This window comes from Carlito syrichta, unplaced genomic scaffold (genome assembly GCF_000164805.1).
Source record: "Carlito syrichta isolate Samal-C Ts95f unplaced genomic scaffold, Tarsius_syrichta-2.0.1 Scaffold143077, whole genome shotgun sequence".
NCBI classification, from domain to species: domain Eukaryota; kingdom Metazoa; phylum Chordata; class Mammalia; order Primates; family Tarsiidae; genus Carlito; species Carlito syrichta.
The window spans coordinates 39,401-52,005 of record NW_007087173.1 but is presented as its reverse complement, the minus strand read 5'-3'; the positions used below and the strand labels follow the sequence as shown (position 1 = coordinate 52,005).

The window sequence follows — 12,605 nt, the reverse complement described above, 5'->3', positions numbered from 1 at the left end:
TCTCACTAAGTTGCCCAGACTGGTCTTGAACCCCTGGGCTCAGGCAATCCTCTCGCCTAGGCCTCCCAAAGTGCTGGGATTACAGGCATGATCCACCGCGTCCGGCCACATGCTACAAATTTTTTTTTTTTTTTTTGAGTTGGAGTCTCACTCTGTCGCCCAGACTGGAGTGCAGTGGCCGCTCCTGGCACTGCAGCCTTGACCTGCTGGGTTCTGGTGATCCTTCTGCCTCAGCCTTCCAAGTAGCTGGAACTACAGGGGCACGCTATCACGCCCAGCTAATTTTTTGATTTATTGTAGAGATAAGGTCTCGCCAAGTTGCCCAGGTGGGTCTCAAAGCTGCGGGCTCAGGCAATCCATTCACCTCAGCCTCCCAAAGCGCGGGATTACAGGCTGAGTCACCAAGTCTGGCTACAAAATTTTAAAAGCACAAAAGGCTTTAATAAAAGTCTACATTTTTACAACATCCCCGGGTAATTTGTGTTTAATAGGAACACTGACCTAGAGGAATTCTATAAGCTTTGGGTCATCTTATCTAAGACAACATTCTCATTCTTGCTGTAAGGCTTAATTTTCTTTGAAGTCTCTTCAAGTGTTACAGGAATAATGTAAGTGCCTCTGCCACTCAGTTCCCCTCCCAGGAGGTCATGTGGAGAAGCAGTTTCTTGTCTACTTCCCAGAGAGAGGCTATTCCTTCTCCCTTTCCCTTTCACATCCACAGGTGGTCATCCTCGCAACCAGCACTGTCCAACTGAAGTTTCTGGAGATATGGAATGTTTTTTACCTATGTTCTCCAATACAGTAGCCACTAGCTACATGCAGATACTGAGTACTTGAAACTAAAACTGAGGAACTGAACTTTTAATTCTAACTAATACAAAGTTATTTATTTATTTTTGAGTTGGAGTCTCATTCTGTAGCCCGGGCTAAAGTATAGTGGCAGGATCACAGCTCACCACAGCCTCAACCTCCTGAGGTTCAGACGATCCTTCTGCCTCAGCCTCCAAAGTAGCTGGGACTACAGGCTAGCACCACTACACCCAGCTTTTTTTTTTTTTTTTTTGATTGGAGTCTCACTCCGTCGCCCAGACTGGAGTGCAGTGGCACGCTCATGGCCACCCAGCATCGGTCTGCTGGACTTCAGTGATCCTTCCGCCTCAGCCTTCCAAGTAGCTGGAACTACAGGCATGCGTTACCACACCCAGCTAACTTTTGATTCACTGTAGAGATGAGGTCTCATTAAGTTGCCCAAGCTGGTCTCAAACCCACGGGCTCAGGCAATCCACTCACCTCAACCTCCCAAAGTGCTGAGATTATAGACCTGAGCCACTGAGCCCGGCCAAATTTTTTTATATTCTGTAGAGATGAGGGCTTGCTATGTTGCCCAGGCCGGTTTCAAAACTGGCTTCAAGTGATCCTCCCACCTTTGCCTTCCAAAGTGCTAGTATTACAGGTGTGAGCCACCATGTCAGCCTACTTAAACTGCTCCATGTGGCTACCGTAAGCATTGGGACAGTACAGCTCTACATATTGAAACAGGCTTTAAAGAAAACTAAGCTGCCGGGTTCAGTGGCTTAGCCTGTAATCTCGCACTTTGGGAGGCTGAAGTGAGTGGAGAGCCTGAGCCCGCGGGTTCGAGACCCTCCTGGGCAACTTGGTGAGACCTCATCTCTACAATAAATCATAAAGTTAGCCGGGTGTGGTAGCATGCACCTGTAGTTCCAGTTACTTGGAAGGCTGAGGCGGAAGGATTGCCGGAGCCCAGCAGGTCGAGGCTGCGGTGGCCGGGAGTGTGCCACTCCACTCCAGTCTAGGTGACAGAGTGAGACTCCAACTCAAAAAAAAAAAAGAAAAGAAAACTAAGCCTTGCAAAAATATATGAGGAGGTCATTTTATAGAAAGTAAAGTTGGCTGGGGTCGGTGGTTCAGCCTGTAATCCCAGCACTTTGGGAGGCCAAAGCGAATGGATTGACTGAGACCACGGTTTGGGACCATCCTGAGCAACTTGGTGAGACCTCGTCTCTACAATAAATTAAGAATTAGCTGGGTGTGGTAGCACATGCCTGTATTTCTGGCTACCTGGACAGGATGAAGCGGAAGGATCGCGGGAGCCCAACAGGTTGACCCTGGGGTGGTCATGAGCATGCCACTGCACTCCAGCCTGGGCAACAGAGTAAGACGCCAACTCAAAAAAAAAAAAAATACAGAAACAGGCAACCCCTTCTGGTACCCTCCCTCTATGGGAGCTTTTCTGTTTTCTCAATAAATCTTGCTTGCCCCCCCAAAAAAAATACAGAAACTAAGCCAGGCACGGTGACTCACGTCGGTAATCCCAGCACTTTGGGAGGCAGAGGTGAGAGGATTGCCTGAGTTCGGGAGTTTGAGACCAACTTGAGAAACATGGTGAGACCTTGTCTCTACCAAAAAAAAAAAATTAGCCAGTCTGTGGTCCCAGCTACTTGGAAGGCTAAGGCAGAAGGATCGCCTGAGCCCAGCAGGTTGAGGCTGTGGTGTCTGTGAGCGTGACATTGCACTCCAGCCTGGGCGAAAAGTGAGACTCCGACTCAAAAAAAAATGCAGAAACTAGAATCTCTTTCTTACCCACCAAAAGACACACCCACAGTTATCATTGATTGTTCTCTATGTCAAATACATGTAGGCAAATCCAACACAGAAAAAGACACTGGTTATTCAGCAGGATCACCCTCGGATAGGAAGGAACCCAGCCAGCAAGACACACGGGAAAGCTCAATGCTTACCTTGACGGTGCAACTCCAACCAAATTTGGACCCAAGCCTCTAAAAAGTGACTTTGGTCCCTCCTTCTCCAAGATTGACCTGAATAATAAGAAAAGACAGACTTTTAAAATCCCTCTGGAAGGCCTATGTAAAATGGGGAGTTGTCAACCGTCACATTTGGTCCTTGAGAGAATAAACTGCTTAGGAAGCCCAGACTTTTCCCTGAGTCTATCACAATATGGAAGTCCTTAGAATCCAGTTTTCATTAATACAGTGAAAACATATGCTTCAAAAGCCTCAGACACATGTTCAAGAAGCCTTTTCCCTTGTACATCCAGGAGGAAGACGCTCAGGGTTTACGTTATACACTGAAATCCTGTAAGGTGAAGCATCTGGCAAAGGGTTTGATATGGGGAATAACGTTCTCATCATAACAAGGTTCCCAGAGATCTCTTTGGATGGTATTCCTTGTGATTGGCACCTTATTTATAACAATCCCACCTTCTAGATTTTCACCTACTATAGTAGAAGCCCACACACAGGGATATAAGGAACAGAAAAACCTCATCAATTTCATGGCCATGATAATGGTTATTTAAACTCAAAGCCTAGTATCTCAGGTTCAAAGATAATACCGTGACTATTCTTTTAATTTTTGGATGGTAAAACATACATAAAATTTACCATTTTAACCATTTTAAGGGTACAGTTCAGTGGCATTAAGTACACCCACACTGTAGTATACCACCACCCACCCTTTAGAACCTTTCAACTTCTCGGGCTGAGCCTCTGCACTGTCAGCACTAACTCCCAGCCTTCGCTCCCCACAGCTCTGGGGGTGACCCTTCGACTCTGTCTCTATGAACTGACAACTCTAGTACCTTTCATCAGTGGGATCATACAGTATTTGTCCCTTTTGTGACTGGCTTGTTTCACTTAGTCTTTAAGACCTTCAAAGTCCATCCATGTCATAAGTCAATGTCCTTATTAAAGGCTGAACACTATTCCTTTGCTGGGTATGCCACATTTACCCATTCATTCACTGATGAACACCTGAGTGGCTTCTGCATTTTGGTACCATGAATAATGAGCATGGGTGTACAGATATCCATGAGTCCGTGTTTTCCACTGTTTTGTGTTTATACCAAGTGGAATTGCTGGAACACATGGTGATTCTATGCTTAAGTTTTTGAGCAAGTGGCAAACTGTTTTTCACAGTGGAGTCACCATCTTACATTCCTACCTACAATGCACAAGGGTTCCAATTTCTCCATAACCTCATCATTATGGTTTGAACAAAAAGGTTAAATATGGTTTCTGATTAAAAGCGACTTGAGGCCGGGCTCAATGGCTCAGCCTGTAATCCCAGCACCTTGGGAGGCTGAGGAGAGTAGACTGTGCCCGCGGGTTCGAGACCCACCTGGGTAACTTGGCGAGATCTCGTCTCTATAATAAATCAAAAATTAGCTGGGCATGGTAGCGCGCATCTATAGTTTCAGCTACTTGGAAGGCTGAGGCAGAAGAATCGCTGGAGCCCAGCAGGTCGAGGCTGCAGTGGCAGGGAGATGGCACTGTACTCCAGTCTGGGCAACAGAGTGAGACTCCAAGTAAAAAAAAAAAAGCTACTTGAAAAGGATTGTATGCAACATTCTTTGAAGGCATTTTCCACTGCAACAGTGACTCTTCAAATTAGTTAAATTTATTCTTTTCAATGGTTCAATTTTCCTGGTATCCAATAGAATTTATATTATTATATGATGGTTTTCCCTCATTTAATCTTTTTTTTTTTTTTTTTTGAGTTGGAGTATCTGTCACCCAGGCTGGAGTTGTAGTACGCTCACAGCCACTGCAGCCTCAAACTGTTGGCCTCAGGTAATCCTTCCACCTCAGCCTTCCAAGTAGCTGGAACTACAGGCATGCACTACCACGCCAAGCTAATATTTTGATTTATTGCAGAGATGAGGTCTTGCCAAGTTGCCCAAGGCTGGTCTTAAACCGTTGGGTTCTAGTAATCCTCTCGCCTCCGCCTCTCCAAGTGCTGGAATTACAGGCAGGAGCCACCATGCCTGGCCTAATCTCCTTACTGAGGATTTTTCTTTATTTGGTAACTAGTACCTTCAATTTGACAGCAAAGATGATCTAGCTTGCAAATAATCACATCCTAGTCAAAAATGTATATGATGTTTTTTATCTTCATTATGACACACTGAAGGTATAATAAAAAAAGATATCTTTCAGTTTATGAAAAAGACGTGCCTATAAAGCTGATAGTAAAGTGAATCCTGCCAATTCTGTTTCTACCACTTCTGCTTTTCCCAGGGAGAAAGTTTCCAAAACTAAGCCGAAACTTTTGGTGCAAAAGTTATCAAATTGACATTTTGCAAGGGTACCTGCACAATGCATATCTGTATACCTAACCCTTAACTGTACCCCACAATTTTAAAATAAAAAGTATGTATTAAAAAATTTAAAATAAAAGCATTTAAAAAACTGACGTTTTGGTCCACGGCATGTCAGACGTTAAAGTTCTGTCTGTTTTCAGCTTTCTTTCTCATTCTTTCCTTCCTTAGATCACTACATAACATTTCATGTTCCAGACTCTCTAAAAGTACAAACTTAATAAAATTTTCAATCTTAGATTCTCTTCTCCTAATTTTTAGGTGTTTGTGAAATATTTCAATTGTTTAAAATAAAGAATATTTGTTCTTTTAAGAGCGTTCCTAAAAAGTAGATGGCTAGCAATTAGACAAGAAAAAGATTGCAATGAAAAAAGTAAAACTACCTCAGTTCAGTTCAGACAACATGATCTTACATTGAAACAGTAAGGAATCTACTAAAGAATGATCTCAATAAAACTATTATTTTAAAAAGTAGTAAGCAAGACCTCAGTTTCATTTAAATAATTAAATTACTCTATGGCCGGGCTCAGTGGCTCAGCTTGTAATCCCAGCACTTTGGGAGGCTGAGGTGAGTGGATTGCCTGAGCCGGTGGGTTCGAGACCCACCTGGGCAACTTGGCGAGACCTTATCTCTACAATAAATTTTTAAAAAATGAGCCGGGCGTGGTTGCGCGCACCTGTAGTTCCAGCTACTTGGAAGGCTGAGGCGGGAGGATCCCCGGAGCCCATCAGGTTGAGGCTGCGGTGGCTGGGAGCGGCCACTGCACTCCAGCCTGGGTGACAGAGTGAGACTCCAATTCAAAAAAAAAAAAAAAAAAAAAGGTTGAGGTGGAAGGGTCACCTGAGTCTAGCAGGTTGAGGCTGCGGTGGTCGTGAGCAGCATGCCACTGCACTCCAGCCTGGGCAACAGAGTGAGACCCCGACTCAAAACAAACAAACAAACAAGAAAAAAAAAACAGAAAGAAAAAAAGGTTAACCCTTAAAAGAAACATAAGGGTAAGTGAAAGAGCCAGACACAAAAGTCACACATGGTGTGATTTCATTTATAAGTGTCAGGAAGAGACAAATCTATACCAACAGAAAGTTGGTTAGTGGCTGGTTGCCTTGAGCTGGGGGGTGAAGGGTAGGGAGTGACTGCAGATGGGTAAGGGGTTTCTTTTAGTTGGGAATGAAAATTTTCTAAAATTAAATGGTGGTGATGACTCCACAAAACCCTGTGAATAAACAGTCGAAATGCACATTCATTCATTCACTTATTTATTTATCTGTTTATTTATTTATTTGAGTTGTAGTCTCACTCTGTCCCCCAGGTTGGAGTCCAGTGGCACGCTCATGGCCACCACAGCCTCAACCTGCTGGGTTCAGGCTCAGGTGATCCTTCTGCCTCAACTTTCCAAGTAGCTGGAACTACAGGTGTACACCACCACATCTGGCTAATTTTTTCATTTTTTGTAGAGACGAGGTCTCACCAAGTTGCCCAGGCTGCTCTCAAACCGTGGGTTCAGGCAATCCTCTCCCCTTTGCCTCCCAAACTGCTGGGATTACAGGCATGAGTCACCGTACCCAGCTATTTTTTTTTTAAAGTCAGAGTCTCACTCTGTTGCCCAGGCTGGAGGGCAGTGGCACACTCATGACCATGTCAGCTTCGACCTGCTGGGCTCAGGTGATCCTTTCACCTCAGCCCTCCAAGTAGCTGGAAATACAGGTGGGCATCACCACGCCTGGCCAATTTTTTAATTTATTGTAGAGACAAGGTCCCACCAAGTTGCCCAGGCTAGTCTCAAACAACTGGGCTTAGGCAATCCTCTCACCTCTGCCTCCCAAAGCGCTGGGATTACAGACCTGAGTCACCACACCTAGCTTGAACTGTACATCTTAAATGGGTGGAATGTACTGTATGTGAATTACGTCATAATAAAGCTTTTTTAAAAAATAAATAAAACCAGGCAGAGAGGAGAGAGGAAAGAAAGACTCACTGAAAATGATCTAGGGAGGAAGAGAAACCCTGCAGAAACACAGCTTGAAAACAAAATTTAGTTCTTGTGCTCAATCGAGTGCTTACTGGAAAATGAACTGTCAGTAAAAAGCATACCAATATTAAATTTCTTGAATTTGAAAATGGTACTGTGGTTGTAAGAGAATGTCTTTGTTCTCAGGAAATAAACATTGAAGAATTAAGGGTAAGGGGCATGATATGTGTAATCCATTTCAAATGGTTCAAAAACAGTTCCGTATGGATATAGAACAAAAGTGAAAATATAAATATGCAAAATGTTAAAAATTGGTGAATCTAGAGAAATATAAGCAACTTATTCATATCATTCCCATAACTTTTCTATAAGTTTGAAATTATTTCAAAATACAAAGTTCTTTTTTGGAAAAAAAAAAAAGTGCTTGCCATAGGCCATAAAAACACTGAGCTCACATTTATAGCTCATAAAGTCATGAACAGAGTTAAGACAAACATAATTCTTGGGTTTCTATAAATATAACACTCCAAAACAAAGTTCATGAAGGGTCAGTGAGTATTCACACTGGCCAAAAAATAAGCTATGTGGCCCTTAAAAGAGACACGAGAATTTATTTTCAAATCAAAATACTTTACTTTCACTGTCTTTCTCAAATCAGTATTGTTCTCCAAAAGCCAAGATCTCTGAACAAAAACTTCTCTCAAACAACACCTTGAAGTGATCTACACCTTCTGATATAATACATAACAAAGATTTTCAAAGGCTAAGTATACTCATAAATTGTTTAAAGTTTAGATTCTCTCTGAGGTCCCCGTTAATGTATACCGTGCAGCTCCCGGAGTCATTTAAACACAATTAAGGGAATCTCTGGCTCCAGGAAGCTCCTGGTCTCTCATCCATAATGCAGAAGGAAACTCGTGTCCTCAAGTGACTCAGGCCTTTTAAGAACTGAAGACAGACAGTCTCCATAGTTACGCATATTAACGGGTGGCAAAAAGCCAAATCTGTTACATAATCCAAACTTCTAACCCAGCTGGATGTTTACAAAACTTTTCTGGAACAATTCAGTTCCTACTCTAAATGGTATAATTCAGCTTCAAAATATGAAATGAAGCACATAAGGATCCAGACTCATTTTCCCACAGTCACAAAGTTTCATTTCAAAAAGAAATGAAAAGTAAAAAATGCTGCTTGGAGCATTCCATTTTCTTCACCAGTTTAACATCATAGCACAGACAAATCCAACACAGCAGTTGTAAAAAGATACCAGTTGGCCGGGAACGGTGGCTCACTCCTGTAATCCCAGCACTTTGGGAGGTCGAGGTTAGAGGATTGCCTCAGCCCACAAGTTCAAGACCAGCCTGGGCAGCATGGCGAGAACTCGTCTCTACAATAAATCAAAAAATTAACCGGGCACGATGGCACGCGTCTGTGCTTCCAGCTACTTGGAAGGTTGAGGCGGAAGGATCACCTGAACCCAGCAGGTTGAGGCTGCGGTGGCTGTGAGTGTGCCAATGCACTCTAGCCTAGGCGACAGAGTGAGACTCAGACTCAAAAAAAAAAAAAAAGATACCAGTTCATTAATATCTTACTATCTTACTTTTCAGATTAAAAAGGTCCTTGAAAAAATAAAAATAGCCAGGCACAGTGGCTCACAACTGTTGTTATCCCAGCACTTTGGGAAGCAGAGGTGAGAGGATTGCCTGAGCTCAAAGGTTCAAGACCAGCCTGGGCAACTCGGTAAGACCTCATCTCTACAATAAATAGAAAAATTAGGTGAGTGTCGCCTGAGTCCAGCAGGTCAAGACTGCGGTGGCCATGAGCATACAACTGCACTCCAGCCTGGATGACAGAGTGAGACTGTGGGTTTTGATACAGTGTTTTCCAGAAATGTGAACAGAAAGCCAAAATAAGCTTTGTGGGATAGAGAAAGGCCTGCACTTCTGTCCTTGTTTGATTACTTACTAGATAAAGGCTCTCTCTGTAAACCATAGCTTAGGGACAGTTAGTGGAAGAAACAGAAAGGCATACAATAACAAACAATAAGGGCAACCTCTCGGGTCCCCTCCCACTGTGGGAGCTTTTCTGTCCTCTCAATAAATCCTGCTAAAAATAAAAAATAAAAAAAAACCAATAAAGGTGACAGGGGAGGGTGGCTTCAACCCAGATAGTTGCAGACTAAAAAGGCAGCACTTCTTAAGTTGGTATGTTGTTTTTATGCCACTACTGAGTTACAGACTGCTTTTGAGTGCTTGTTGACAGGAAAAGACATACATTTCGCCTGAAGAATGAGTGTGCTTTCTTCAGATGAGAATTATGTAATATAATATTCCCCTTTTTGGCCTGACCACCAAGAAACTCAGTTAAAAATCTTATATTTAAAAAGCACAGAGAGTACCCATTAAAATGACAGCAGCTAATATTAATTATTTACATGGGGAGAATGTGTTAAGCTCTTTAAATGCAATATCTTACTGACATAACAAAATTCATTTACTCTATCTGTATTGAGTGCTTATTACTCAACAGGTAATATCTAGGTGGTTGGGACAATGTCAGTAATCAAAACAAACCAAAGTCACTACCTCCAAGGAAGTTCCACGGGGTGGGGAAGGGGTAAAGAGAAAGAAAAGAATAGAAATAAGTAAAAGACCTTCTATATTGGACAGAGGTAAGTGCTGTGGATAAAAATAAAGCAGAAAGGCAGGATGGAGTGTTGGGGGCAAGAGTTGAGTTTTAAATAGCATGATCAGTGCAAGGCTTTCCTGCAAAGATGACAGCTGGGAGCCTGCCATGCAGACAGTGTAGTACAAAGGCCCTGTGGTGGGAATGCTCCTAGTCTTTTAAGACAATGAGGAGGCTGGTGGGGTGGGGGGGAAATAGCATATGAAGTCGGAGATGTAATGGGGGCTGCCAATTGTGCAGGGCCTGGTAGGCTGCAGGGACTGTTGTCGCTCTCACTCAGAGGGAGGGGGCAACCCCAGAGGACTCTGAGCCGAGGGCTCTCTGGCTCCTCTGTTGAGAACAGAGACAGAAGACAGCAAGGTCCCAGGCCAAAACAGTCAGAAAGTGAATGCACCGATACAGGTGAGATAGGCGGCTTCCATCAGGACAGTAGAGGGGGCAGGAGTAAAGAGGAGTCAGAGCGGCATTATTTTGAAGGTAGAGTTGATAGGATTTGCTGTCGGGTTGAGAGAAATAAGACCCAAGATGACTCTGAGGCTTTAGCTCTGTGTAGCTCCTTAAAGACAAAGTTGTCTTTAAGGAGACAGGGAAGCCTCTGGAAGCAGCAGATTTTAGGGAGTTCGGTTTTGCACATTACGTCTTGGATGGCCAACAAACATCTGAGCTGTCAAACAGGCAGCTGGATAGAGCACGTGAGGCTCAGAGAAGCACTGCCAGCTTACAGATGGTATTTACAGCCAGGAGCTTGTGCTCAGGGAAGCACACTGGCTGTAGCTGGTGGAGGGGGACCAGGCTCTGAGCGCTAGGATCCTCCAACAGCATGAGCTATTGGCTGCAGGCACAGCATGGGAAATGGAAGCAGAAGCCGTGAGGCCAGGAGGGTGGCCCATCCTAGAAGTCTGTGAGCTAAGAGCTACTTCTGTCTCCACGGGAACGCAGCAAAGACTCAACTTTGTTTTGGGGCTTTGTTTGCTGTTTCTTCCTTTATTCTTAGTGGCTTCAAATCTTTCTTAGAAATAAAGTGCACATGCATTTAGCATGATTAAGGATGTCATTTAATCTCTAATCTGCATGTCCTCTTCTATAACATAGAGGTTAACACCATGCCTGAGGGCTAATCTCATAAGGCTACTGCAAAAAAACCAATGACATAATATATAAAATAGGTTTGGGTTTTTTTTTGAGTTGGGGTCTCACTCTGTTGCCCAGTCTGTAGTGCAGTGGCACAGTCACAGCTCACCACAGCCTTGACCTCCTGGGTTCAGGTGATCCTTCCGTGTCAGCCTCCCAAATAGCTCAAGACTAGGGGTGTGTGCCACTATGCCTGGCTATTTTTTTTTTTATTTTTGTAGAGACAAGGTCATGGTATGCTGCCTAGACTGGTTGTGAGCTCCTGGGCTCAAGCAATCCTCCTGCCTCTGCCGCCCAAAGTACTGGGATTATAGGTAAGAGTCACCACGCCCAGCCAAAAGTAGTTTTCTTTTACTTGAAAACCATTAAATACCAGTTAAAGTATGCTGGATAATCTTTAAAAGAAAAGTTATATATATCAAACCAAGGAAATATAGCTTTGGTCAGGCACAGTGGCTCAAGCCTGTATTCCCAGCATTTTGGGAGGCTGAGATGAGGGGAATACCTGAGCCCACAGGTTCAAAAACAACCTGGGCTACCTAGTGAGATCTCATTTCTACAGTAAATTTAAAAATTAGACGGGCATGATAGCATGTGCCTGTAGCTCCGGCTACTTGGACGCCTGAGGCAGAAGGATTGCCTGAGCCTAGCAGGTCAACGCTGGGGTGGCCATGAGCATGCCACTGCACTCCAGCCTGGGTGACAGAGTGAGACTCCAATTAAAAAAAAAAAGAAATAAAGCTTGAGTAAATAAAACAGCTACTGAATTAAAAATGCCACTTTACACATTTTTTTGTTTGAGTCACAGTCTCACTCTGTCACCCATGCTGGAGTGTAGTGGCATGCTCATGGCCACCAGAGCCTTGACACGCTGGGTTCCGGCGATCCTTCCGCCTCAGCCTTCCAAGTAGCTGGAACTACAGGCACATGCTACCATGCCCAGCTGTTTTTTGAAATTATAGTAGAGACGAGTTTATCAAGTTGCTCAGGCTGGTCTTGAACCCCTACACATTTCTTTGTTTGAGTCACAGTCTCCCTCTGTCACCCAGGCTGGAGTGTAGTGGCATGCTCATGGCCACCACAGCCTTGACACGCTGGGCTCAGTCCATCCTTCCGCCTCAGCCTTCCAAGTAGCTGGAACTACAGGCACATGCTACCATACCCAGCTGTTTTTTGAATTTACTGTAGAGACGAGTTCTCATCAAGTTGCTCAGGCTGGTCTTGAACCCCTGGGCTTAGACAATCCTCTTGCCTCAGCCTCCCAAAGTGCTAAGATTATAGGCGTGAGTCACTGCGTCTAGCCACAAATTCTTTTCTTTCTTCTTTTTTTTTTATAATCAATATTTTTTATTATGATATTGTGGGGTACAGTTAAGAGTTAGGTATACAAATATGCTTTGTTCAGGCACCCTTGTTGACACAAATTCTTTTCTAATAAAACATCATTACAACTAAAATTTTACTTACTAATTCCATTGTTTGCATTTGACATCATCTATGATATCATATAGTAAAGCGGTTAAAAAAGTATTCAAGACAACCCCTTCGGTTCTCCTCTCACTGTGGGAGCTTTTCTATCCTCTTAATAAATCCTGTTTTCAAAAAAAATTTAAAAATAAAAAAGTTTTGGCTGGGCTCAGTGGCTCAGCCTGTAATTCCAGCACTTTGGGAGGCTGAGGCAA

The 12,605-nt window shown here is 43.6% G+C and overlaps 1 protein-coding gene across 1 annotated transcript in view; it reads right to left on the bottom strand.

Moving 5' to 3' along the window:
- Positions 1-12,605, bottom strand: part of SLC25A33 (solute carrier family 25 member 33) — a 41,786-nt gene that overhangs the window by 11,695 nt on the left and 17,486 nt on the right. Inside the window, exon 3 of the mRNA XM_021708611.1 lies at positions 2,760-2,837. Coding sequence (XP_021564286.1) covers positions 2,760-2,837 — 78 coding nt within the window. The remainder of the gene's footprint in view (positions 1-2,759; positions 2,838-12,605) is intronic.